General features: G+C 46.8%; 2 protein-coding genes across 2 annotated transcripts; one reads left to right on the top strand and one right to left on the bottom strand.

The window, feature by feature from the left end:
- Positions 1–654: 654 nt before the first annotated feature.
- On the bottom strand, positions 655–5240 carry LRRC52 (leucine rich repeat containing 52). Its single transcript, XM_009939285.2, has 2 exons — positions 4423–5240; positions 655–902 (listed from the first exon to the last, which is right to left on the bottom strand). Exons 1-2 carry the CDS (start codon positions 5045–5047, stop codon positions 655–657), a joined length of 873 nt encoding a protein of 290 aa, XP_009937587.1. The 5' UTR covers positions 5048–5240.
- Positions 5241–7283: 2043 nt separating this feature from the next.
- On the top strand, positions 7284–22502 carry NUF2 (NUF2 component of NDC80 kinetochore complex). Its single transcript, XM_075424143.1, has 13 exons — positions 7284–7406; positions 9121–9195; positions 10683–10759; positions 11433–11494; positions 12399–12496; positions 13098–13171; positions 14957–15053; positions 15983–16045; positions 16813–16950; positions 17961–18101; positions 18910–19085; positions 20929–21064; positions 22067–22502. Exons 1-13 carry the CDS (start codon positions 7284–7286, stop codon positions 22214–22216), a joined length of 1410 nt encoding a protein of 469 aa, XP_075280258.1. The 3' UTR covers positions 22217–22502.
- The last annotated feature ends 415 nt before the right edge of the window (positions 22503–22917 follow it).

Genomic DNA, 22917 nt, shown 5'->3' with positions numbered 1-22917 from the left:
CGGAGTGGGATTTGCCAGTTCTGCAAACGTTCGTAAGCCGGTGGAGGTGCAGAGGGTCCGGCCGTGGGGGGATGGCTGGTGTCGTTTGCTGTCACCGGTGTAATGAGGAAGAAAGCAAGACCCAGTGGGATCCTGGGCCCCTGGAAGTCCTGGTTTTCAACTCCTTGCTCACGTACCCAGCAGAAAGCTCTCAGACTCCCCGGGGCTCCAGGGAGCTGTCTGGGCTGGTCCCAATAAGCTCTGCTGGGCTTTCTGGCCAGAAAGGCCTCGGGGAGCTCCCTGGCCACAGCAGAGTGCTGGGGCCTTTCCCATACCCCAGGTCGTGCCTCTTGAAGTCTGTCCCTGTCACAGGACCGGCCCCACGCTGACCCTGCTTTTCTGCGGTCTCGTGGCAAAGCGGGAGTGTAAATGCCTGGCACTGTGCACACCTCTCACGCCCCAACCCCAAATGAATATTTTGCCAGTGTCCTGAATCCCAGTGGAAGAAGAAACGTGGAGGGAGCACAGTGAGCGAAACTGGAGCACGAAGACTTTTCTCCTCTTGCAGTTTTATTTCACTTAAAAAAAAAATAGGACATCCTGTGGGAAATCGGGCAGGAAGGGCCTGCCTTCAGTTCCCACGATGGCCGCTCAGGAGGGTTTGTAGGGCTGATCCTAAGTGTCTTTGTACTCCGCCTCCTCCTCCCCCTTTGAAGTGTGGACTTTGTAGATGACAGCGCAGATGCCAGCCAGCCAGGCTGCCACAACGCCAGCAAAGAATATGCAGAAGCCGATGAGACACAGGAAGATGTAGTCTTGCTTGTGCAGCTGGGTCAGGCAGTCGAAGCGGAGCTGTGCCTCCGCTGCAGACATTTTCAGGGCACGCAGGCCTGCTGGGGTGTAGCAGGTGATGTTGGCAGCATCTGCAGAGGGAAAAGCAGAAGCAGGTCTCTCTTTGCCTGTGTCTTAAGCGTTAATGAACAGGAGTCCTGCTAGGGAAAGGATGGGGCAGTTGGCGAAACTCAGGAAAAACTTCTCCGGACTTCACACCCCTCTCTCTGTGGCTCGGGTAAAATCAGACAGGCAAACCCTTGCCAAACCCTTGCCAAATCACAACTGCCGGGTCACCAGAATGATTTCTGTGGTGTTGCCTCCGTCGGAAAATGCTGCCCGCCGGGATATGCCACTGCGGCAAACTGCTGTCCCTGCGCTGGTCATCTCCGCTGTTTTAATGTAAGAGCACTGTGCTTGGGGTTTTTTTTAATCTCAAACACCCTCTGAAGTGACAAAGCCTAAATTATGCTGGAATAACGAGGGTTGCGTGCAGGGAAGTCTGATGACGAGTGCAGTTTGCAGTTAGGCATAGCCTCCCCTGCTCTGTGAGAGAGGGAGAGGGGACTCCTCACTGACTGGGTTCCCCGGAAATAATGACTGTGCCCTGCTGCATCGTAACACACGTGGTGATAAAACATATGCTGGCTTTTCCCCCTGCAGTTAGCGCAGGCCGAGCGCGGTGCGGGCGCCCTCTCCTCTTGGTGCCTCCAGAAGCACAGCGTGCCCTCAGCCACCGCTCTCTGCTTTTCCTGCGGGTTTTGACCTCCCCGGACCGGAGACGGTTGCAGTGCCAGACACAGGCTGGTCACTGCTCGATGCCGGGGGTGGGTGGGCCTGGGGGAAAGGCAGCAGCGGAGAGGAACAAGCTACAGGGGATTTATATGATATTACATTATATTATATCATATATTACTGAACGATATAGCTGCAGCGATTGTTCACGCTGATATCTCTCACTGTCCTGAGTATAACCAGCGAGCTTTTGCCTGTTACCCAAATGCATCTAGATCTGGGCAGCTTCATGCCCGCACCTAGACCACACAGACCCAGCTGAGCACAAAACACTGGTGCAAAGGCACTCCGTGAAGCGGCAGCAGCAGGTTTTTGAAGGCCAGGATGGGGGTCTGCTGGCAGCAGATTTCAGGGCTCTGTCCCAACATCCCTTTGCACCAGAGCTGCCAGCTCGTGTCCCAGCCCTCGCTCCAGGGCTGCCTGGCCCCGACGAAGAGGGAGCTGCCTTTGCTGCCTGAAGGCAGGCGGGTGTTGGTGGTGCAGGTTGCCCAGCCTGTGTGCGCTGACCGGCAGCGTCACAGCTTTGCACAGCCCTCGTGCCATCCCGGGGGGCACACGGCCTCCTGCGGACTCGCCAGCGGCATCTCGCCAGGACACAGCAAAGCCCAACGCAGCAGGGACGCGGAGCAGGCTCCGTGGGCTTCCTGGCTTCTCTGGCTCTCCCATTTTCCGGAGCGCGGTGCAGAGACCAGACTCTGTTGCCGCACCCTTTTCTACTCCTACGCTCTCAAATTGCCTGCAGTGAGCTTTATTCTCCTGTTCCAGGGTTCAGTTTGTTATCTCCAGTCTTACCGCTAACAACAGTATTTTTTTACACTGTTCCATAACTGCCTGTAACATGTATGAGGACAATAAAAATCTTTGCTATCTATAGGGAGCTTACTACATCTAATAAGACACAGAGACGTCCTTAATGCGGTTCTGTCCTAACACCAGCTGCCATTTGCCCTTCCCTTTTCCCCTCTTGGACTCTTTTTGTGCCCCTCTCTTATTTGACGGACAGACTTTCTCAAACAACTCCTCTCTGGCAGCTCGCTCTCACCCTTATGTCGTGCACTACTGGACACCGAGCATTCTTCACTGGTGTGTGCTGTGCTGTGTTCCTTTCCAGTTTGGTAAAGCGAGTTCATGTGCTGCAGCTGCAGAACAAAGCTTTGCCCGTGGGACCGGTGTTTTTCTGGGAAAGGGGACTGGCGATTATCCTGCCTCATGGACACAGGGTGTCCCCGGCCCACTCGTACAATCTCTCAGTATGATGGGAAACAGCTGCTTTGGGCATCCCTGACGACGTAAGTAAAATCTTGGAGACCCCGTGTTTCAAAAAATGGCTTTCATTCCGAAGCAAGCTGTGCTGTGCTGCTGCAGCCTGGGGGACTCGGTGCTCACCTGCACAGCACGTACATTTCTTATATTGGAAAACTTAAAAGAGAGCCAGTTTGCTCTGGAGTGCTGGAGGAAGAGTGGGAACGCACGGAGCCTCCCAGCCACAAGCACGTAGATGCTTTTCTGAGCGCAGCTTCTGTTCTGTTTCACTCTGACCATCAGGCACCAGCTGGGATCCAAACCTGAGCTCCCACGGGAACAGCAAAAGGTCTTTCGCTGACTTCCGAGCGCTGGGTCGCAGTCTGACACAAAGGATCACCCAAACGTACCTGCTCTGAGGGCTGAGGAGCACCGTGACAGCTGGGGGTTGCAGGATTTATCATTTTTATCTGTCCTAGCACAACAGCTGCCACGTTTTTAAGGCAAAGGGCATTGCGTACGTTCTTCATGTACGGAAACGGGTCGGTGGGGAGCAGGGTGTGACCACGGCCCCATGGAAGTCAGCAGCTAAACTCTCGCTGGCTTCCACACTACCCAAACTTTTCACAGCATCACAGAATCATAGTAGTTGGAAGGGACCTCTGTGGATCATCTAGTCCAACCCCCCTGCCGAAGCAGGGTCACCTACAGCAGGCTGCACAGGACCCCATCCAGGTGTGTTTTGAAGATCTCCATAGAAGGAGACTCCACAACCTCTCTGGGCAACCTGTTCCTGTGCTCCGATACTCTCAGAGTGAAGTTATTCCTTCTTTTCCCAGAGACCCTGTCAGTGAGACGGAAGAGCAGCAGAGGAGCTGCCTGGCTTTCGGCCCGGCTTTGTTTTCAGCACTGAGCAGCACAGCGGCTGTCGAGGTTGGGGGAATGAGGTCTGCCTGCCAGGCACGTGTGCAGGAGGAGGCTAGCGGGAGGTGTTCAAGGTGAAGGGGACACTGGCCGAACGGTGGAGAGCTCAGGGCTGGAGAGGCTGCCCCGAGCAGGTCAGAACGGAGGCAGGAGAGCATTTCCACAGAGAGGAGGGGGGTTAACTGATCGTTACGGACATGCTGGCACTGCAGCAGCACCAAACGATCAGAGCAGATGGAGACAAGGTAGGAAATTTAGAGAGGCAGTTTTCCCAGCACAGGTCTCCCCAGAGCCACGCTGGGCTCCTCGTTCTTGGCCCTGCAGCCACAGAGTGCTGTGATTTACAGGCACGGGGACACCTCTTGAGGGTGGAGCCGGGTGTTTCAGAGCAGCAGCGATGCCCTAGCTACAGCTACGCTTCCCTGACTGTCCTGAGGACGCGAGGAAGTGTGACTCTCTGTGGGTGGAGCGCGTGTAACCCGGCTGCTCCGATCCATGTTTTGTGCACCACCAGAAGATGGGACCCACGGTCGACATGCAGTGGGCCCAGCGCCACGAGCCGAAGTTTTGGGAAAGAGAACAGAGCCCTCTCCGTTCCACACAGATCTGCAGGAGCAGGGAGGAGAGAGGTCCTGTTCACACAATCCTCACCTGGAAAACGAACGTTGCTCTCCGTCATCCAGGTGATGAAGTCCAAAAAGGAACAGTTGCAGTGCCACAGGTTGTCGCTGAGCCCCAGAAACCTCAGGTTGGGCAGGTCCTGGACAGTGCTGGTGTCCAGGAACGTTAAGCCTGTCCTGCTCACATCCAGGTGCCTCAGCCAGGTGTTGTTGGCGAAAGCATCCTTCTCGATGGCCACCAGGTTGGGATTGTCCGCGATCTTCAGCACCACTAGGCTGAGGAGGTGTGAGAAGGTGCTGAAGGTGACCTGTGTGAGGTTGTTGAAGCTGAGGTCCAGATACACAAGCTTGGCCAGACCAATGAAAGTGAAATCCAGGTCATCCCCCAAGAGGTTCTTCCTGCAGTCCAGGTAGACCAAGTCAGCCAAGAAGCTCAATTCCACTGCCGGCAGGTACGAGACGTTGTTTGCCGCCAGGATCAGCTGCCTGGTGTCCAGCGGGATGGCCGCAGGGAACTCCTGCAACTGCTGTCCTGTGCAGTTCACTCCCAGGTACCGACAGCTACACCTGCTCGGGCAGTCGATCCTCTCCGACGCCACCCCCATCCCCAAAAGAATCACGAGGCTCAGGGGCCACGGCGCGCCCAAAGGAGACATGGTCGAACACCTTCCCTTCGGGGATGGCGAGGAGCCCTACGGACGCTGCGTCACTATCACAGCCGTGCCGAGGAGGTGTCCAGCTGCGGGGCTGCGGGGAAGCGCTTTGCGCCCGTGGCTCGGCTGACTCCTTGGCAGAGCGCCCGGCTGGAAACCGAGAACGGTTTCTACATCACCAAGTGCGGAACGGTGGCTGGAGCGTTTCCATGTCGCGCGCGGTGCCAGGTGACACCTCGGTGATGGCAACGGCCTGTAAAAGCCGCCCGGCTTTGGGGACGGTGCTGTGGCCTCGCTGGCCTCGCGGGTGCTGCTTTCGGCTGAGTGGAGGTGCGGGGAGGCGTGCGTTGGGCAAGAGCATCAAAGCTGTGCAGGGCGGGTGTGAACACTGCGACTTTTGTCACAAACGGTGTCACAATGCAAGAGGTGGTCACTTGTACTGATTTAAGCAAGAAAGCCCTGTGCATTGCGCTGGGTTGGTGGACAGGAGGCAGGAGAAGGCAGCGAAGGAGGCTCTTCCAGGGGCATTTTTGGCATTTTTACCCAGGACAGGCTTTCCAAAGCTGCCTCGGCTCCCTCGGCTGACTTGCCATGGTGCTCCTCCGCCTGGCCACCCCGCTGCAGAGGGACCTGCCCTGGCAGAGGGCCGCTGGCCGTGGGTGACCGTGAGGCACCAGGTTTAGTCTATTGAACTCAGCGTTATACAAGGGTGCACAGAAGTTCAGTCCTGCCTAATTATTTAGCTAGAATGTGCAGTCTAGGATTAACAGAAGGCCAAGATGCTGACAAGAGTGGCTGATACTGGACCATCTAATTAGGAACTACTGTCCTTGGGAATGAAGTATATCTTGGAAGAATATGTAAGCTAACTAAGCTGGTTTTGAACAGTTTGGAACCAACAGCAGAAGAACAAGATTGCCCTTAAATGAACTATCGTCATTATAATACTAAAAATCACACACCCTGAGCTGGAGACCCTGGCCCAAGCAGAGACCCTCATTTACTGAGCACGCATAGTTAATTTTAAGAGCATTGTATCTATAAACTGAAGTAAAACGAGAACTAACCAGTCACGGTTAGGAGGGCGAGGCCAACAGGCCGGACAGACTAGCATCGGATATATTATTGCTACATGAACCCAGCATACGCGGATATTTAAATTATAAAGCTTGCTGTGTTCATATTCCAGACATTGCCAAACATTTAGAGGATCAGCTCGATAAAATAAAGCAGGTAGCAAAGTCGAGTAGTGACCTTAAGGCTACTGTGGAAATCACAGAATCACAGAATGTTCGGGGTTGGCAGGGACCTCTGTGGGTCACCCAGCCCAACCCCCTGCCGAAGCAGGGTCACCCAGAGCAGGTTGCACAGGACCGTGTCCAGGCGGGTCTTGAATATCTCCAGAGAAGGAGACTCCACAGCCTCCCTGGGCAGCCTGTGCCAGGGCTCCGTCACCCTCAGAGGGAAGAAGTTCTTCCTCATGTTCAGACTCCTTTGTACAGACCACGTCTGCTTTACCAGGGACTCTGCGCTCGAAGTGGAGCTACCAGACCGCTGAAAAGTGAACGTCCAGCCCCGAAGGCACCGAAAGCTGGGCGACTGCTGAAGCCTGAAGTTAATAAAAATGGCGGGTGGCTCAGGGAAAGGTGGCTGGGGGCCAGGGGGGTGGGATGGCGGCCACCGACTCCATTCAGAACCAGAGCCTGCACCCCCCCAGCTTGCGAGCAGGCATAGTTAAAGAATATAGCTTTAAGATGAGTGCATGAACCGGGAGAATGTAATAATTTCCTATTCCAGGAGTCTGTAGTCCCTCTCTGCTAAGCAGGGTGCTGGCTCTGTGGGATCTGCACCCACATCTGCACAAACACGCCACCACGGCAGCACCTCTGCCCTGTGTGTATCATGGGGGACCGCACACGAGTAAACGAGCCAGCTTTTGGGACAACAGTAACGGCCGGGACTGCGGGCATCGAGCAGCAGCCTGCCGCACGCCCCCTCCTCCTCTCCTCCCTCTCCCGCCGCCATTGCTCCCCCTCAGCGCCTCAGGCGGCACCGCCCCTAACGGCCGACGGGCGGGAGCCTTGCGGAGGCCCCGCCCCTCTCCCGCCGTCGCCGCCGCGGATAGGCTAGCGCGCGGGGCGGGGCGGGGCCGGAGGAGGCGCCCGCCATTTTCGAGCCGCGGCGGGCTGAGGGGAAGTTGTCGCCGCGGCCGTTGTTCGGTGTTGTTGCAGCCGCCGCGATGGAGACAATGACTTTCCCCCGCTACAGCCCCGACGACATCATCGGCTACCTCCGCAGCCACATCCTGGCGGGCGCCGAGGCCCGGAACCTGGTCAAGGGCGACGTGTTCGGCACCGCCAAGGTGCGTGAGGGGCGAGGGCCGGGGGCGAGGCCGCGGCTTGCGCCGGCGGGGCCGTGCTCGGAGCCCCGCCGCGCTCGGGAGCTTGCTGCTGCTTGGGGGGGAGGCCTCTGCCTGCCGTGGCACCGGCGGTTGGCTTCCACGTTGGTTGCTTTCTTGGGCGATCGTTCCCCCCGGCTGGCACCATCCTTGGCGTATCGCAACGCCTTCGAAGCGGGTTGATAGTCGTTTCCGACGGGGCGGGTTAGTCTCGTAGGAGTTACAGGGCTAAACCTGGAGCTTCTCCTCTCTCCAGCGTCAGAGGAGCTTCCTCGAGCCTCACCAGGAAGGGGGTGGGTTCCTAAACTGGCAAACGTGAAATTACATGGTCTGTCGTTCTCGGTTCTGTGGGAACTAGGTTAAAATAGCCGGTGTGTTTGGCATAGCATCGTAGGAGCGTGTGGTCAGCAGATCGAGGGAGGTTCTCCTTCCCCTCTACACTGCCCTAGTGAGGCCCCATCTGCAGCAGTGTGTCCAGTTCTGGGCTCCCCAGTTCAAGAAAGACGAGGACCTACTGGAGAGAGTCCAGCGGAGGGCTACGAGGATGATGAGGGGACTGGAGCATCTGTCCTGCAAGGAAAGGCTGAGGGAGCTGGGCTTGTTCAGCCTGGAGAAGAGAAGGGTGAGAGGGGACCTTAGAAGTGCTTATAAGTATCTGAAGGGTGGGCATGAAGAGGGTGGGGCCAGACTCTTTTCAGTGGTGCCCAGCGACAGGATAAAGGGCAACAGGCACAAACTGAAGCAGAGGAAGTTCCGTGTGAACATGAGGAAGAACTGCTTCCCTCTGAGGGTGACAGAGCCCTGGGACAGGCTGCCCAGGGAAGTTGTGGAGTCTTCTTCTCTGAAGATCTTCAAAACCTTCCTGGACGTGGTCCTGTGCAGCCTGCTGTAGGTGACCCTGCTTCTGCAGGGGGTTGGGCTGGATGACCCACAGAGGTCTCTTTCAACCCCTACCATTCTGTGATAGTTTAACAGCTCAGTTGATCAACTCACCCTGTTAAATCAATCCTGTAAAAAGCATCCCTTCCCTGCTTCCCCCCACTTTTTTTTCCTCTTCCATTTCTCTAGCCATTAATGCTAAAGTATCCTTGCAGTGTCCTCAACAAAAGAGAAGTGGCTTTAAAATTGACTGGGTGGCTCAGTGCGATTTCTTGTGCTGCTCTGGAAGTGCTTGGGCCCGCTGAAGGAGCGGGAGGCTGGCCCTGCGTGTTCAGGGCATGATGGGGTGGTCGCTTTTAAAAAGGAAGGTTGGCTTGACCTGACTGTAGGTTAGTGTTGTGAATGAATAGCTGTTTGGCTTTCAGGTGTCTTTCTCCCCTCTGTTTTAATGATGTGAAGAAGGGCGCTTTCTGCTTTGGAATTATAGTTTCTGTGACATTTTCTAGATTTTTTGATGTCACTTGGTTTGAAAACTGCTCGGGGAGCAGCAATGTAATGAAAAGCAATGCGTAGCTGTGGCATCAGGGCTGTGGTCTGAGCTGACTGCTGTCTCTACAGTTGTGTTATGAGATAGTAATGCTGGAACTGCAAACTATTGGGAAGTAAAACTTCTTAGTCTTGGTGGCCTCTTAGTCTTGGCTTTCATGTGTTTAAGGGCAGAACTACTTCTGTGGCCTGGTCTGGGAGCCCAGAATAATCAATCATATAGAGTACTGATTCATGTCCTTTCTTCTTTCAGCCTGAAGTTTTGCACATGATTTACATGAGAGTCCTGCAGAAGGTATATGGAATCCGCCTGGAGCATTTCTACATGGTATGTCTGTAGTGACAGGTGTAGTGAAATGTGAAAGGAGAAAAATACTTCAAAACTTATTTTGTTAGGTGCAATATGTCCCTCTTGTCTTCTCACCAGCAAATGGCAAGTAGCTTACTGCTTTGTATGTTATAATTGCATGAATGGAGCTTAGAAATTCTGTCTCAGTGGCAGAAAACTTGTGCGTGAGATGCTGTATACCCACCAGCGTTAGTGTTCAGGGAGGCAACTAGGCTGTTGACTTAGGCAGGAATGAGAGTGCCTGCCATCAGTGCAGTCAGCATGGGTGGTTTACCAGAGGTAAAGGAACCTGGGAAGGAACCTGGGAGCATCTGGGCTGTTGCTGAGGCCTTGCTTATTATGTATGGGAAGTTGCTTTGTTCATTGCTCCTTGTCTGGAAGTTGGCTTCAGCTCAAGATACGTGTAAAAATAGCTTTTTTTTTTGGTGTGCTGTGTCCGGGTTTCTTCCCCCCCGCCTTCCATGGAGAGGAGATTCCCTTCTCCACTACAGAAACGAGTGGGCAAGAAGAAAAGCTCACCTACCACTGTAGGCTGTAAGGAAAGGCTCTGTGGTGAGCCCTCTCCTTCTGCGGTTAAGTTGTGGATTCTTTTCTTTGAGATGCTGCAGGTACCAGAAACGACTGTAAGGTCTAGGAGGGACTGGACAAGCTTATGAAGGGACACCATCTCCGGCCTTCAAAATACATACTGTCTTCTTGTGCATCTGCCTGTGGCTGTGGCCAGAGGAGGGTCTCTGCTTAGATGTTAGTCTGGTCTGGAAGGAAAGTAAATGTTGCTTTTGATGTTTGATCATTTCCACTTCTCCATTAACTGAGACAAAAGTAAGGAGAAGTGCAGCTGGAGGTTAACTGATACCTTGTTGATTAACAATCACTTAATTATCTTCTGCCTCTGTTAGACAAGAACTGATTCCTGAAAGTGAGAATCATATTGTCTCGTACCATTTTTGGACAAATTGAAAGGGAAGGTCATATGTGCACAAGATAACTCAGTTCTTGACAAGCAATGACATTAGCTGGAATACTGTATTATGAAGTTTAAAATATTGGAAAAGGTGACAGTGTACCACTACCTTCTTCTGGCTCCTTCGTAAAAGGGTTGAGTGTGTGAATTTTGGAGTGTTTAAAGAGCGAGCTTCTTGTTGTTAGATGTATAGTGAAGAGACTGTCCTTCTGTTTGTTTTTGAACGAATTAAAACAGAGGGTTTAGACTGAATTCCAGAGTTTGTAATGTTGCTGCTTTAGTTATTGTTGTCTTTTTATATTTTGACCAGCCAAAACTGACACTTAAAGTAATCTGCTGATTAACTTGATGGCATTCTTCAGCCTTCATTGTGTTCCCTGTGGATGGGGAGGCCATCCTCAGCATGATTAACCTATTTGAATTATCTTATGTTGTGGAAGCAAACCCATGTATTTTTGTTGAATGATTCTTTACTTATGCATTGACTCTCTTTACTCTTTAGATGCCAGTCAACGTTGACATAATGTATCCACAGATATTTGAAGGCTTTTTACCTGTTTGCAATCTGTATATTCACATGTAAGTAGAAAATGCTGCACCTGATCAGTTGCTGTTCCTCATAAAGGTCCAATTTAGTAGAAGTTGTGGGGCTTTGTGCCTTTTTGCTGATCGTGGTTCCACTGCTTGTTGGCTCTGAGCAAAGTGAAATTTGCAGATGAACAGGGACAGCAATCTTTGGTAGAGTAAAATTCTCAGCAAGCAGCTATCTTGTCAAAATGAATGCGTTCACTAGATAATCCAGCCTCACCAAGATGGAGCACAAATCCAGGCTTTGAATGGCTAGAGGGTCATCAGTACACATAGAAGAGGGATCTTGAGTACCTGCTGTGTAAACTTGCTGTCTGAATTTTATGTGGATATCTTTGTTGGAATGAGGTGAGTGTTAGACTCTAAGCTTCATTTCAGTTGTAATGGCAGAATTGACTCAGTTAAGTGTAGGAGTTTCCTAATTAAGCTGAAAAGTTGTTCTGCAGGGCAAGTATTTTGTCTATAGAAAACTTTGTGTGATGCTGTAAGAGTATGTATTTTCAATGCTGATCTCTGTTATTCTCCTGAGACTTACTGTTGTTATGTGCTTGCTCTACGTATGCTCTGGGATGAGAGGACAAGATCCGTTTTTTAGTAAAAGGATATTGCACAAAATCTGAGTAGTGATCACTGCAGATAAGGTGGTATTTTGTTTTACTTGCAGGGAGCGCTTACTTCCAGTATGCCGGATTAATGATTTTCACATTGCTGATGTTTTAAACCCAAGTAAGTGAGTGCCTTGTAATTCTTGTGTTTCCTGGGGTGGTGGGTGCTTTTTCCCATTTGGCATAGTCAGATGGGCATCTAGTAAGGAGAACTGTCCCTGGCTTCCAGCTACGCTTCTGACACTTGCGGTGGTTCTAATGAGCAGTTCTCCTCCTTATTTCTTATGTAGGCTCATCCAGTTAAATAACTGAGGAGAGTTTTGAATCCTACAAATCTGTTGAACTGCTAGTCTGGAGAGTGAATTGACTTGCTTGAGATAGAGTAAGAATAGATGGTAACGAAAATTATCCTGGCAACTCTGGAATGCTATAGGATTTCTTAGGCTGATGCCTATGTAAGAAGCGATTGACTTTTTGTTTCACCCCTTTCAATACCCAGCTGTGGTGATTCTGGTTCAACACAAACAGCTTACAAAAAGCTGTTCTGAAGAACTCTCTCACTTCAGGCTTTGCCTTGTTTAAGACATTCAAGGCCTTTGTAATCATATTTCATGAAGTTTGCTTGGAATAGAGCCAAAAAGTGCCTGCAGTTCAAACCACTGACTTCAGTTAGCCCGGATAGTTACAGTGAGGCTCTGCCTTCAGAGCTGTAGTTGAAGAGTGACATTCTTTCTCCCTGACTTATGTGTTAATGGGAGGTTGTACTTTAACAGTCTTTCTCCTAGGTGCCACTTTCGTTTGTTAAATAGTGTAGAATTGCTGAGACATTGCAAATTCATAGCTTGGTGCCAGTTTTTTGTGTAGTCTGTGAAATCTTTGCAAGGTGAGCAGGCGAAGAACTGATTTGGATTCTGTTGGTTTGTAATTTCTGTCTCTTCTCTGAATTATGTTTTGCCCAGCTTTTTCTAAGCAATTGCCATGTATGTGAAAGCCAGGCTGGTGATGGCTTGCAATTCCTATTTCAGAAACAAAGAGGACAGCTCGCTTCTTGAGTGGCATTCTCAACTTTGTAAACTTCAGAGAACTCCGACGTGAGGTCTACTTGAAGTTACAACTCAGCTATGTAAGATTGGGTGCCGTGTTACTCCAGATACCTACTTAAGTATGATTAATGTTAATCTGGAACTAGGAGCACAAAGGTTGCAGTTTTTTTAACTGCATGTTTAAATAATGCATTTGAATCTTAGGTGTAGCCAAGTAATGCAGAAAGGTACCAGTTTAATATTATGTAAAATTTGTACAACTATACTACATGTTATAAGCATGCACAGCTACTGTAAATGGTTTAAGAAAAACTTTTGCAAAGCCCTGAAGGAAACATGTCAGTTTAGGAGAGAGGCTGAGCTTGCAAATGTTATAAAATTTTCTGTATGACTATGATCAAGTTATTACTTAGGCTATTACCCGAAGGTTTTTTCCAGTGACTTATTTGATAGTTTAGCCTGGTGAGCAAAGGTTTGACACCTTGCGTCGTTTTGACATAAGATATGTGTAACAGCCAGTGGGCTGAAGCTAGACTTGCAGGTGGCTTCTCTTCTGAATATATCAGTAGTTCAGAGACGGTGTGTTTCGTGTGAAATAGTGATGAGCAGGGCTCTAATAGTAGCCTAGAGAGAGACATATTCCTCTAAAATAAAAAATTACTCTTAATATTTAATCTGCAGAAATCAGCTGTGGAAAAACACCAACAACTGGAGACTGCAAATCGGGAGGCAGCAGTGAAGCTGGAGAAACTGAAGTGAGTATGAGGAGTAAGCACTGCGAGATGCACTACTTGGCCTTCCTGTTCAGTGCACGCGATCTGGACGGGCTGGATCGATGGGCCAAGGCCAACTGTCTGAGATTCAGTACGGCCAGGTGCTGGGTCCTGCACTTTGGTCATGACAACCTCATGCAGCGCTTCAGGTTTGGAGAAGAGTGACTGGAAATCTGCCCAGCGGAAAGGGATCTGGGGGTGCCAGTTGACAGTGGACTGAATGCCAGCAGTGTGTCCAGATGGCCAAGAAGGCCAACGGCATCCTGGCTTGTATCGGGAATAGTGTGGCCAGCAGTAGTAGGAGGTGATCGTACCCCTGTACTCGACACTGGTGAGGCCGCACCTCAAATACTGGGTTCAGTTTTGGGCTCCTCACTGCAAGAAAGACATTGAGGTGCTGGAGCATGTGCAAAGAAGGGTAGCAAAGCTGATATAGGGTCTAGAGTATGAGTCTTTTGAGGAGTGGCTGAGGGAACTGAGGTTTTTTAGCCTGGAGAAAAGGAGGCTCAGGGGAGACATTATTGCTCTCTACAGCTACCTGAATGGAGGTTGTAGGGAGGTGGGTGTTGGTCTCTGCTCCCAAGCAACAAGCGGTATGACAAGAATAAATGGCCTCAAGTTGTGTCAGGGGAGATTTAGATTGGATATTGGGAAAAATTTCTTCGCTGAAAGGGTTGTCAAGCATTGGAACAGGCTGCCCAGGGAAGTGGTTGAGTCACCACCCCTGAAGGTATTTAAAAGGCGTGGTGGTTAGGGACGTGGTTTAGTGGCAGACTTGGCAGTGTTAGGTTAATGGTTGGGCTCCGTTTTAAGGGTCCATTCCAACCTAAGTGATTCTATGATTGAATATGGGGTGCCTAAACAGGAACTAAGTAGTTGAGCTGTGTGATTTGACAGAATTGTTTGATAACTACTGTAGGAACTTTTAATTTGAGCAGACTCGACTTCTTTGGCCTTTGTCTGATTTTGTGGCTGGTTAGCCTCCCTGGGAAATGAGCCAGAAAATAGAGATGTTACTGTTGGGTTGCACTCAGAGGTACAGAAGTAGTTCTAGTGGTGTTAGGCTAGAAGAGTTGATGGAGAAAATAAAAATGTGACTTTGGGAGTATACGGTTGGTTTGAGAGGACACTGTATTTTTAATGTTGGGGACTATGGTGAAGCTTTTTTGCTGTTATAGTTAGTTTTTAGTGATATGTCTTTATCTCTTCAATAGCTGTAGGAAGCCCATCTTTAGTAGATGGGTAAAATTGTCTTCCTTAGTTATTTGACGGGTTTGTCCTATTCTGTGTTTCAGGCCATTTGGTCCTACTGCTTGTCTTTGCACCATTGAGTTTTGTTTTTGCTTGTGGATAATAGCATGGAGAGATGGCTAGCTTCCAAGATAGAGAAAAAACTCTTTTGAAAGCTGATAGCTGCTCTTGGTATGTGCTAGACAGAAGGTTTTCTAGCTAGCTATTGTTCTACCCTAATACAAACTATTTCTGTGGCAGCTAATATGCAGATTTCATAAAAGAAAATCGCCACAAAAATTGGTAGAAGTGTTCTTTTGTGCTTTGCTTAGCGTGATCTATGTTACACTTGTACTACTTCTTGCCAAAATAGCTCTATAGGTTTAGAAATTAAGATGTGTTAATTTGAGACTGTCTTGCCCTGATTACTAAGTTGCTGGTTGCAAACTCTTTGGAGAGAGCGATTGTTTTATCCACTGTACTCTGACCTGACTATAATGATGCTGAAAGTGTCCAACATCTTTATTTTTTGCTTAGCACCGTTCCAGTTGAACATCAAGCAGAGGTCAAGCAACTGACAGAAAACATTCGAGAACTGGAGCAACTACTGAGGCAAGACTATCGTCGGAAACAAGTATGATCTTGTTATATATTTCTCTGAAATGCTGCTATGGCTTCTGATCATGGCTGTTCCTTGTTTCTGTTGATTTTGTTCCACTCGCCCTACTTCTACAAAGGATAAGAGACTTATCTGATTTAAACAAAGGTCATGGCAATGCAATGTCTTGCCTAAACCTTAGCACCAACTCTTCATTTGATTGTAAGGAATGTGAAACATACTTGGAATCAGACTTAGAGGGATACAGAGGTGTAATTGCCTCTTTTTGAAATGCATCACTGCAATGACTTGGGAGATACCTGTGTTATAGGTCAGCAGGGTGATGTGTGCGTTTCCCTTTGTGTTCCACCTGAATTGGAAGCATTGGAACTGGAGGTGAACCATGGCAGGATATGAGGCCTAAGAAGGGTCAGTCAAGGGAATACCTGGCAAAAAGAGTAGGGTTGATTGCGAGGGTAACTCTCTAGCAATGGCAACTTGCCTCTAAGGTCTCATAGGTAACCTTTTCACTTGCTGGGGCAGGGGGGAGATTGTTGCTTTTCTGTTATGTTAATTCATGTCTCTAATATTATTAACCATGTGCTTGACTTCTACATTATTGGGGGTCTTGTATTAACTTAGTTTTTTCTCAGAAACAGTGCCTCTGGTGGAGAAGGTTGTGTGTATAAAGCTGCCAGGGTCAGTAAGAATAGAGGCAGTCTGCCACTTATCCCTGTTCCTAGTTACCTACTGCTGGCTGCATCCTTAGTGCTCCCAGTGGCTTTAGTGACAATGTTCTCCTGCCCTGTCATTTAAATCTTATAAACTGCAATTTTGTTTGCTAGTTATGGCACTCCACAGAAACCATAAATGGGATTTCTCTTGTAGACCTTGTATCAATAGAAGGGTAAGGTGGTAGCAGTTGTAGAGATGCTTATTTAGAGGTTGTTGCTTTTCTTTTTTAGACAGCTTTGCAAGAAGTGATTTCACAAAAGAAGTCAGATATTGCAGAGAGTACCCGAAAACTGGTGAGTACACCTCTGTGTAGGTGTAGACTGGAGCTTGCATCTGAGATCAACTAATAGATCATCTCTCTTCCTAGGATCAAATTATTCTTGGAGCTAGGTAATGTTCAGGTGGTGACTATTAGCTTTTTAAAAAAGTGATTTGGCTTTGTTATTCCCCATGGAAGCTAGTGGTAGCTTGGTTTGTTGTTAACTTTAAATACACATCTCTGCGATGTAAAGCTCTGTCTTTGTTGAGGAAGCTGATCTGTTAAAGGGTGAGACATCTCGACTTCTGAGAAGCTATGGACTTGCCTTAGGTGCATAGAATGGCTAATGAGGCAGCCACAGACCTGGTGGGTACAAACCAGGAGGTTTCTGAGAGGTTGCACAGGAGGCTTGTTGCTCTTCTACCAGGTTGCTACAGCTGGCTGTGAAATGCTGCTGGCACTGCCTGGGTTGCACCAGGTGAGGGGCTCTGAAGGAGAGAGCTGCTAGTAATGTGTACTGGCTGGCAGGCTTTTTGTGGAGTGCTAGTTAAATCCACTTCTTGTGACTTAGCATTGCACCCCTGTACACATGTTCAGGGAGCGAAATGGACTGTTAATTGCTTTGATTGGGAATGTTAATGCTGTTAAGAATTTATTTTTAAACCAAACTTCCTAATGAGGAATGACTTACAACAGAGAGAAGAACCCATCTAGTCATAAGATCCTGGCAAACCATGCCACACAACTCCTCTTTTTTCACCTAATTGCTAATATTGAAAATGTGTTTGTGTTCATACCCAGAATGAGCTTAAAGTGACAATGGCTACTTTGAAAGAAGAACAAGAGCAGCTGAAATCAAAAATTGTGGAGAGTCCAGAGGAACTGAAAAATTACAAAGAACTGATGAAAGAGACTGTTAAGAAACTCAAGAAATCCAAGGTGAGGCTTTCCTCCATCCACACAAGGAAGTTTTATGTTAGAAAAGCACGTTTTACTGAACTGTCATCTAGAACTGCTTCTTGAATGACTTGTACTTCTAGTCAAAAATCAGAAAAAAGGTAGTTAGTCTGAAACGAAATCACAACTTCAGAGAAAACTGAAGGCTGGCTGTGGGGGTGTGTGTTTGGGTTTTTTATTTTTTTTGTTTGTTTGTGGTGGTGATTGTGTTTTTTGTGGGGTGTTTTTTCAAGTGGGATTGTAGTCACTGCTGCTTTGTCCTCAATGAGTAATTTTGTTCATGAAACTAGATGTAGAACTCTTGAATCTATACTATACCTGTCTGGCTCTTTGCTCTCAAGACGACCATATTTTGGTAGCTCATGACAGTTGGACTTGATGATCTTAGAGGTCATTTCTAACCTTAATGATTCTGTGAATGTCCTTGGATTTGGAACGTGTGCTGCATAGTGTTGCTGTTATCATTTGCAGTTCCTGGAGTTGATGGCTGTCTCCACCAGTATGCTGAGCACTGAGTTCCCGTCCTAGCTTTTTGGGTTTTTTATAATGTCCAGTCTTTAAATGTTTGTAGTTCATGATTGCTTGTACATCAGTGAGGCTTGCATATCTTTGTCTTCCTGGTTATTTTTGTTCCAAAGGTGTAAACTTTATCGCTGTAATTCCAGACATCTGTTTTTATGATGTTTTATGTAACTTCTTTTACCAGTATAGAATTTCTTAACTGTACAGCGCTTTTTCTGGCCTGTAAACTCTTGTAACAAGCTAGTTAGTTCAGTGTAAAACACTTGCATGTCACTTTTCCTGTGCTTTCCAAATAAATGCTTTTTTTTTTCTTTTTACAAACTGAAAATGTAATTTCAGTGACTACTAAATACTAATTTGTGTGGGTTAAACAATGAGGGAATGGGTACAGAAGTCATTGTGCATTAATACTGTACAAAATAACTGCTGAACTCCAAAGCTGTTTTATTAATAGTCTTTTCTCTTTAAAGCAAGAAGTTATTGAGAAATATGAAGGTTACAGAGACCTAGTTGAGGTTCTACCGTCCTGCCAACTGGAGGTGCAGTTATATCAAAAGAAAATGGAAAGACAGGGAGCAAACGTGGAGAGACTGGCCAATGTATTATCAGAGGTTTGTATTATCCAAGTTTTATGTGGTTAGGGAGAATTTAATGTCTAAGCAAGATAGGTGATTGTCAGTAAATGCCTGTATTTTGAAAGTTCCCGTATCTCCTCTTCTGCAAAAAGAAGGAATGTGGATAACTTCGAAATCTTATTCTTAAAAAAATCGGTAAAATATAGCTGCTGCTTTGCTGCATGCTACTAGCTAATGTACTATTGACCACTTTTAATAGTCAAAGCCTTTGTTGCCATAGAAACCTGACCTGAAATAGTTTGAACTGTCTTGGGGTTCTTGGTAGGAAATGATGGAAGGAGGACAGTGAGATCCAGTTTCTTCTGCCTAGAGAGCAGAAACTAAGCAAAAAAAATACTACTTCATAAAGTGTCATATCTTAAGTGCCTTTATTAATATTGCTAAGCCAGTCTTTCCCTGATGAAATGTTTGTCACAATAGAGTATGCTGCTATTTGCTGCTCAGTTTTGGGAGAATGCAATTGTTAGGAGCATTTGAAAAATGATATGCGGTCTTTTGGGGTATTTGTACAGCATACGTTCAAATTACCCTTGGATAAGAGCTATAACAGAACTCATAGTAACTTGTGAAAATCATTCTAAGTGATGGTATCTTGTCCATTGGGGTGTATTTAAAACCGGATAAAGACTAGGGAGCTGGGATTTAACTGGAAGAATTAATAGCAATCAGATCTTCAAAAGCAGGGAGCTAGTTCTAATCTTAGTAAACTAACAGTAAGCTGTTTCTTTTTTTTTTTTTTTTTCCCCCTCCTCACTTAATTTATTTCAATACTTATGTACTCTAGGTCAGAAATCTGGAGGACCAGCTTGAGAGTGCTCAGATAGAGCTGAAAAAGGGGAAGACAGATGAAATGTCCTTAAAGAGACTGGTCACTGCAAAACATGAGAAGCTGTCTACGGCTGAAATAAGGATGAAAAAGAAGCGTGAAGATGTTGAGCAATATAAGCACACTGTATTTGAGTACGGATGAGTTGACATTGCCGTCTGATGCTACTTTATGTCTTTGTTATGCGCTACCAAAGTTTGCATCCAATACAAACGTGTAGTTTAGCAGTAAGGAGAAAATGAGCGATGTGGGATAGCTTTGTATGAAGACCAGTAATGCTGCAGGCAGGGACTTGGGGGTCTCAAATCAATAATTGCAATGTGACTTGACAGCAATTCTTTTATTGGAGCACTAATTTAATTTATAATGCTTATTCTTGATTCTTTTATCTTCTTAAAGAGAGTGTCACATTGGGATAATTTTCCAACTTATCAGACTTCAACAAAGCCCCATTTGCCTTTCATGAATTTTTCATAATTTCCCTTGCCACTTTTGCTCATTATCAAAGATGTTCAAGACCCATGGGGAAATGGGGCTCGTATCTCAGAGGAGTATTATCCTGACGTGATGCTTCTAAAACAAAAGGAAAAGTGTCATTTGATCAAAGCCTCTTAGCCCATCTTCCTTCCTACCATACGCTAAAGGCAAGCTGCAAGGCAGTGTTTACAGCACAGCAGTCGCTTCTGCAGCAGCAAACTGCAGCCTTGTAAGGCCGTGGCTTGCTGTGAGATTAGAAGCGCTGAACTGTTATAGAGAAAGATTATTATATAACATTTTTTTTGGTACATGGATAGGAAAGGGAATATGGAAAATTATTGGCCGGGTAGATTAACCATGATGGAAGAGAGCTTTTTCTGCATAGCAGGGAGAGTCAACAAAGATTTAGTCATGCGGAAAGTCTTGTGTGGTGTATAGAATAGCAGCAAGGTTCCCAGGCTTTCTTTGCTCCTTATGTAGAGTATTGTACCAGCTAAAGGAGATTAAAAGCTATTTTTCCTTCCAAATAAAGAACGAAAAGAATATAATCTAATGCTCCTTTATGTTAAAAGTTGTTTTAGGTTTATCTGTTTTTAATGTTAGATATCTCCATTGAGTGATAAAATTAGATACTTTGATAAGCAAGAGGGGAAGGGAGGTAACCCTAGTTTGAAAACAAGACTTTTTGTTGGTGAATAAGAATGTGTCCTGACCCTTCCCTTGAGGTAGGGAGATGTAAGCAGGCTCTTGTTGAGTATGAGTGATTTCAGCCATTCTTTAGAAAAAACAGCTGCTGCAGTTCCAACCAACTATTGTACAAATGCTTAGTATAAACTGGTAGTAGTTTTTTGCACCTGAAGTCAGAGTAGATCTGTTCCCACACTAACCTTTTGCTGGTTACATGGCAGCCCACAGATGGATCTATCTGAATTTACCTGCAAGCTGGGGAAAACGCTGTATGGTCTTTGTTTGGGATGCAGTGAAATGATGGACTGGAAGTTGCAGACAACATATGTAGATGTGTGGGATTAGAGCTCTAACTTCGATGGGAGGGGATCTGAGGCTAAGGAAAATGTGTGACTTTGAATGATGCTGAAACATCAAGTGCAGCTGTATTGCTTTTAACCTGGTCCCATGACTGGCCTTTAGGCAGGCCTCTCCGTTGACACCTGTACTGCATTACTCAAAGGCAGGAAGATGCAGTGTCCAGCTGTCTGTTAGGCTGGTTCTGCTGGAGTCACTCAAGTTGCCTTGATTGGCAGCAACTGAGGATTGTCCACTTACTCCTTTAAACTGAATTTGAACTTCATTTCTTGAACCTAAGTTGTTCTGTTTTAAGAACTGGACAAACTACTGAGCAAGTAAATTCTATACAGCATTGCTTCTAGAAGCCACTAGCTTCATGCTCATAAAATGCAAGCTTTGCTTGTGGTGGAGTTAAGTTTAGTCTAGAATTACTGAAATGGCTCGGTACTAACTTTTTTTTCCTCCCACCTGTAGATATTGCAACAGAGTTCAGGAGAAGAGAGGTGCTGTATACGATAAAGTGACGGCCATTCACAAGGAAATCCAACAGACAAGGTTCAAAATTCAGCAGCTGCTTGAGAACGCTGAAAAAGAAGAAATGAAAGCCAAAGTGAGTTGTTTTTTTTTTTCCTAGAGGAGTCCTGTTTGGTATTCTTGAAACTGATTTTTAACTTGGGCTGTGTAGATAAGGGAACGCTTACTTGTATTTAGGGCCAGTAGGCTGTGCAGGTAGTTTGGGTGGATAGTGAGAGGGAGAGTACTTCCTGCTTGCAGTTTAGCTGGGTTGCTAGGGCTTGTGCTTGTCTCTGCAGGCTGTAGATGGCCCGCAGGAGAAGGGGGCTCTGCAAACCTGAGAGAGAAGACTCTGGAATGGTGTGATTGCCCGGTATTTTGGGAGGTGAAGTTAAACTTGCCTTTCTGCCTGTGCTTGTAGCAGATACTATGCTAGTTCCATGAGGTCCATTTTTGTATCGTGGTACTTCCAGCTCTAAGCAGTTGATTTTTTTCCTTTTTTTGTTTGGCCCCAGGACCTGATCTGTGCGTCTGCATTTGTCTTGTAGTGATGGGCAGTACTGTAATCTCTCAGCAGCCTCCCTCAAATGTAGGACCACCTGCCATGTCACAAACCCTTTCTTCGTAGGGTTTCAGGAAGATGACTGTCCAGCTCAGCTTTGGAAAGAGGCAGAAATCCTGGTGGGAGTAGGGTGTCACAGCCTGTCTGTAGCATCTCATCCTGTCTGTCCTCCTGGCACAGGCAGTACTTCAGTAACGAACAATGGTACAGTCACAGTGGCAGAGACCTTGGTGACACAGGTTAACACAGAATGGGGCAGTGGTAGTGTGAATACTGGGCTAGTGCTGGTGTTTGACCATCTTAGTATTGTGACCGCTAGTGACAGCAGAATCATAGTATTGGGATTTTGCTTGTGGCTGCTCTTACTCTTCTGATGTTTTGTAACTGTCCTGTGTTCTGTGAATGCTGCTTCTTAAGCCAGGGACAAGATACCTTTGAAATCACTGGAGACCACCAGAGCACTCACTTAAATCCTTATAAAGCATAAACGTTAACTTTGGATTTTTTTTTTTCTTTCCTTTTATCTCCTCTTTCTAGGAAATATACCTAAACCTGAAGACTGGGTTGGAGAAGCGGCATGACTCTCTCATTAAGACAGCAGAGAGTTATGCATCCTCAAGAGAAGATACAATTGCTGAACTGAAGAACGGGCTGTTTAGAGTTCAGATTCCTGGAAGTAGTTCTTAAATCTGTCTTCACTTATATTCCACTTTCATTATGTTTAACCTCGTATCTGAACTCAAGAGCTTGTGCTTTGTATGAGATGGATAATTATTCCAGGCAAAAGGTAGCTTTCTCAAAAACCATGTCAGATCACATTTAACTTTCTAGACAGATCTTGATGTCATGAGCTTGCTAATGTGGAGAAGAAAACACGCTATTTAGCCTGTCTGCATTGTTTCAGTCGATATCTGATTTTAGCGATAATAATGCAAGTCTTGCTAAGACCAGGTTGCTTGACATTTAGATAAAATTCTGCTTTTTGTAAAAACTGTTCTGCAGACTTTGATCTGGGAAGACCTGGTGCTTTGATCTGGCTTGAATGAACACACTGTTCAAGATAAGTTAGTAATAGGTGTTATTCCGCTACCATTATTCAATTAAGATTAAATCCGGATGGAGCAGTAGCATCCATGTAAATGTTAACTTACTTGCATCATGAATATTAGTGACTGTAAGCACTCAAGAGTATCATTTTAGTATGATGAGTATTTTGTACCTTAACTTGTGATGACGCTCAGTTTGCCACAGTGTTTTTTATTATTTCAATGAATTAAGGTGTTAATTTTTAAAATAGTTCATATAAGAGAAATAGGGTTTTCCCTCCCCGCTCTCCCAACTGACTTGGTATAACATTCCAAATTAAAAATTTTGGTTTGTACGCTTGT

Source organism: Opisthocomus hoazin, chromosome 6, assembly GCF_030867145.1.
Source record: "Opisthocomus hoazin isolate bOpiHoa1 chromosome 6, bOpiHoa1.hap1, whole genome shotgun sequence".
Lineage (NCBI taxonomy): Eukaryota > Metazoa > Chordata > Aves > Opisthocomiformes > Opisthocomidae > Opisthocomus > Opisthocomus hoazin.
The sequence above is the reverse complement of the archived record's forward strand: the minus strand, read 5'-3'. Positions and strand labels throughout refer to the sequence as shown.

Excerpts from the sequence above, each read along its gene's own strand:
- LRRC52 (XM_009939285.2), bottom strand. The coding sequence starts at position 5,047 with ATGTCTCCTTTGGGCGCGCCGTGGCCCCTGAGCCTCGTGATTCTTTTG. Across the intron at positions 903-4,422 it reads GAGCAACGTTCGTTTTCCAG|ATGCTGCCAACATCACCTGC; the intron begins GTGAGGATTGTG and ends TTCCCTCTGCAG.
- NUF2 (XM_075424143.1), top strand. The coding sequence starts at position 7,284 with ATGGAGACAATGACTTTCCCCCGCTACAGCCCCGACGACATCATCGGC. Across the intron at positions 7,407-9,120 it reads ACGTGTTCGGCACCGCCAAG|CCTGAAGTTTTGCACATGAT; the intron begins GTGCGTGAGGGG and ends TTCTTCTTTCAG. Across the intron at positions 16,046-16,812 it reads CAGAGAGTACCCGAAAACTG|AATGAGCTTAAAGTGACAAT; the intron begins GTGAGTACACCT and ends GTTCATACCCAG.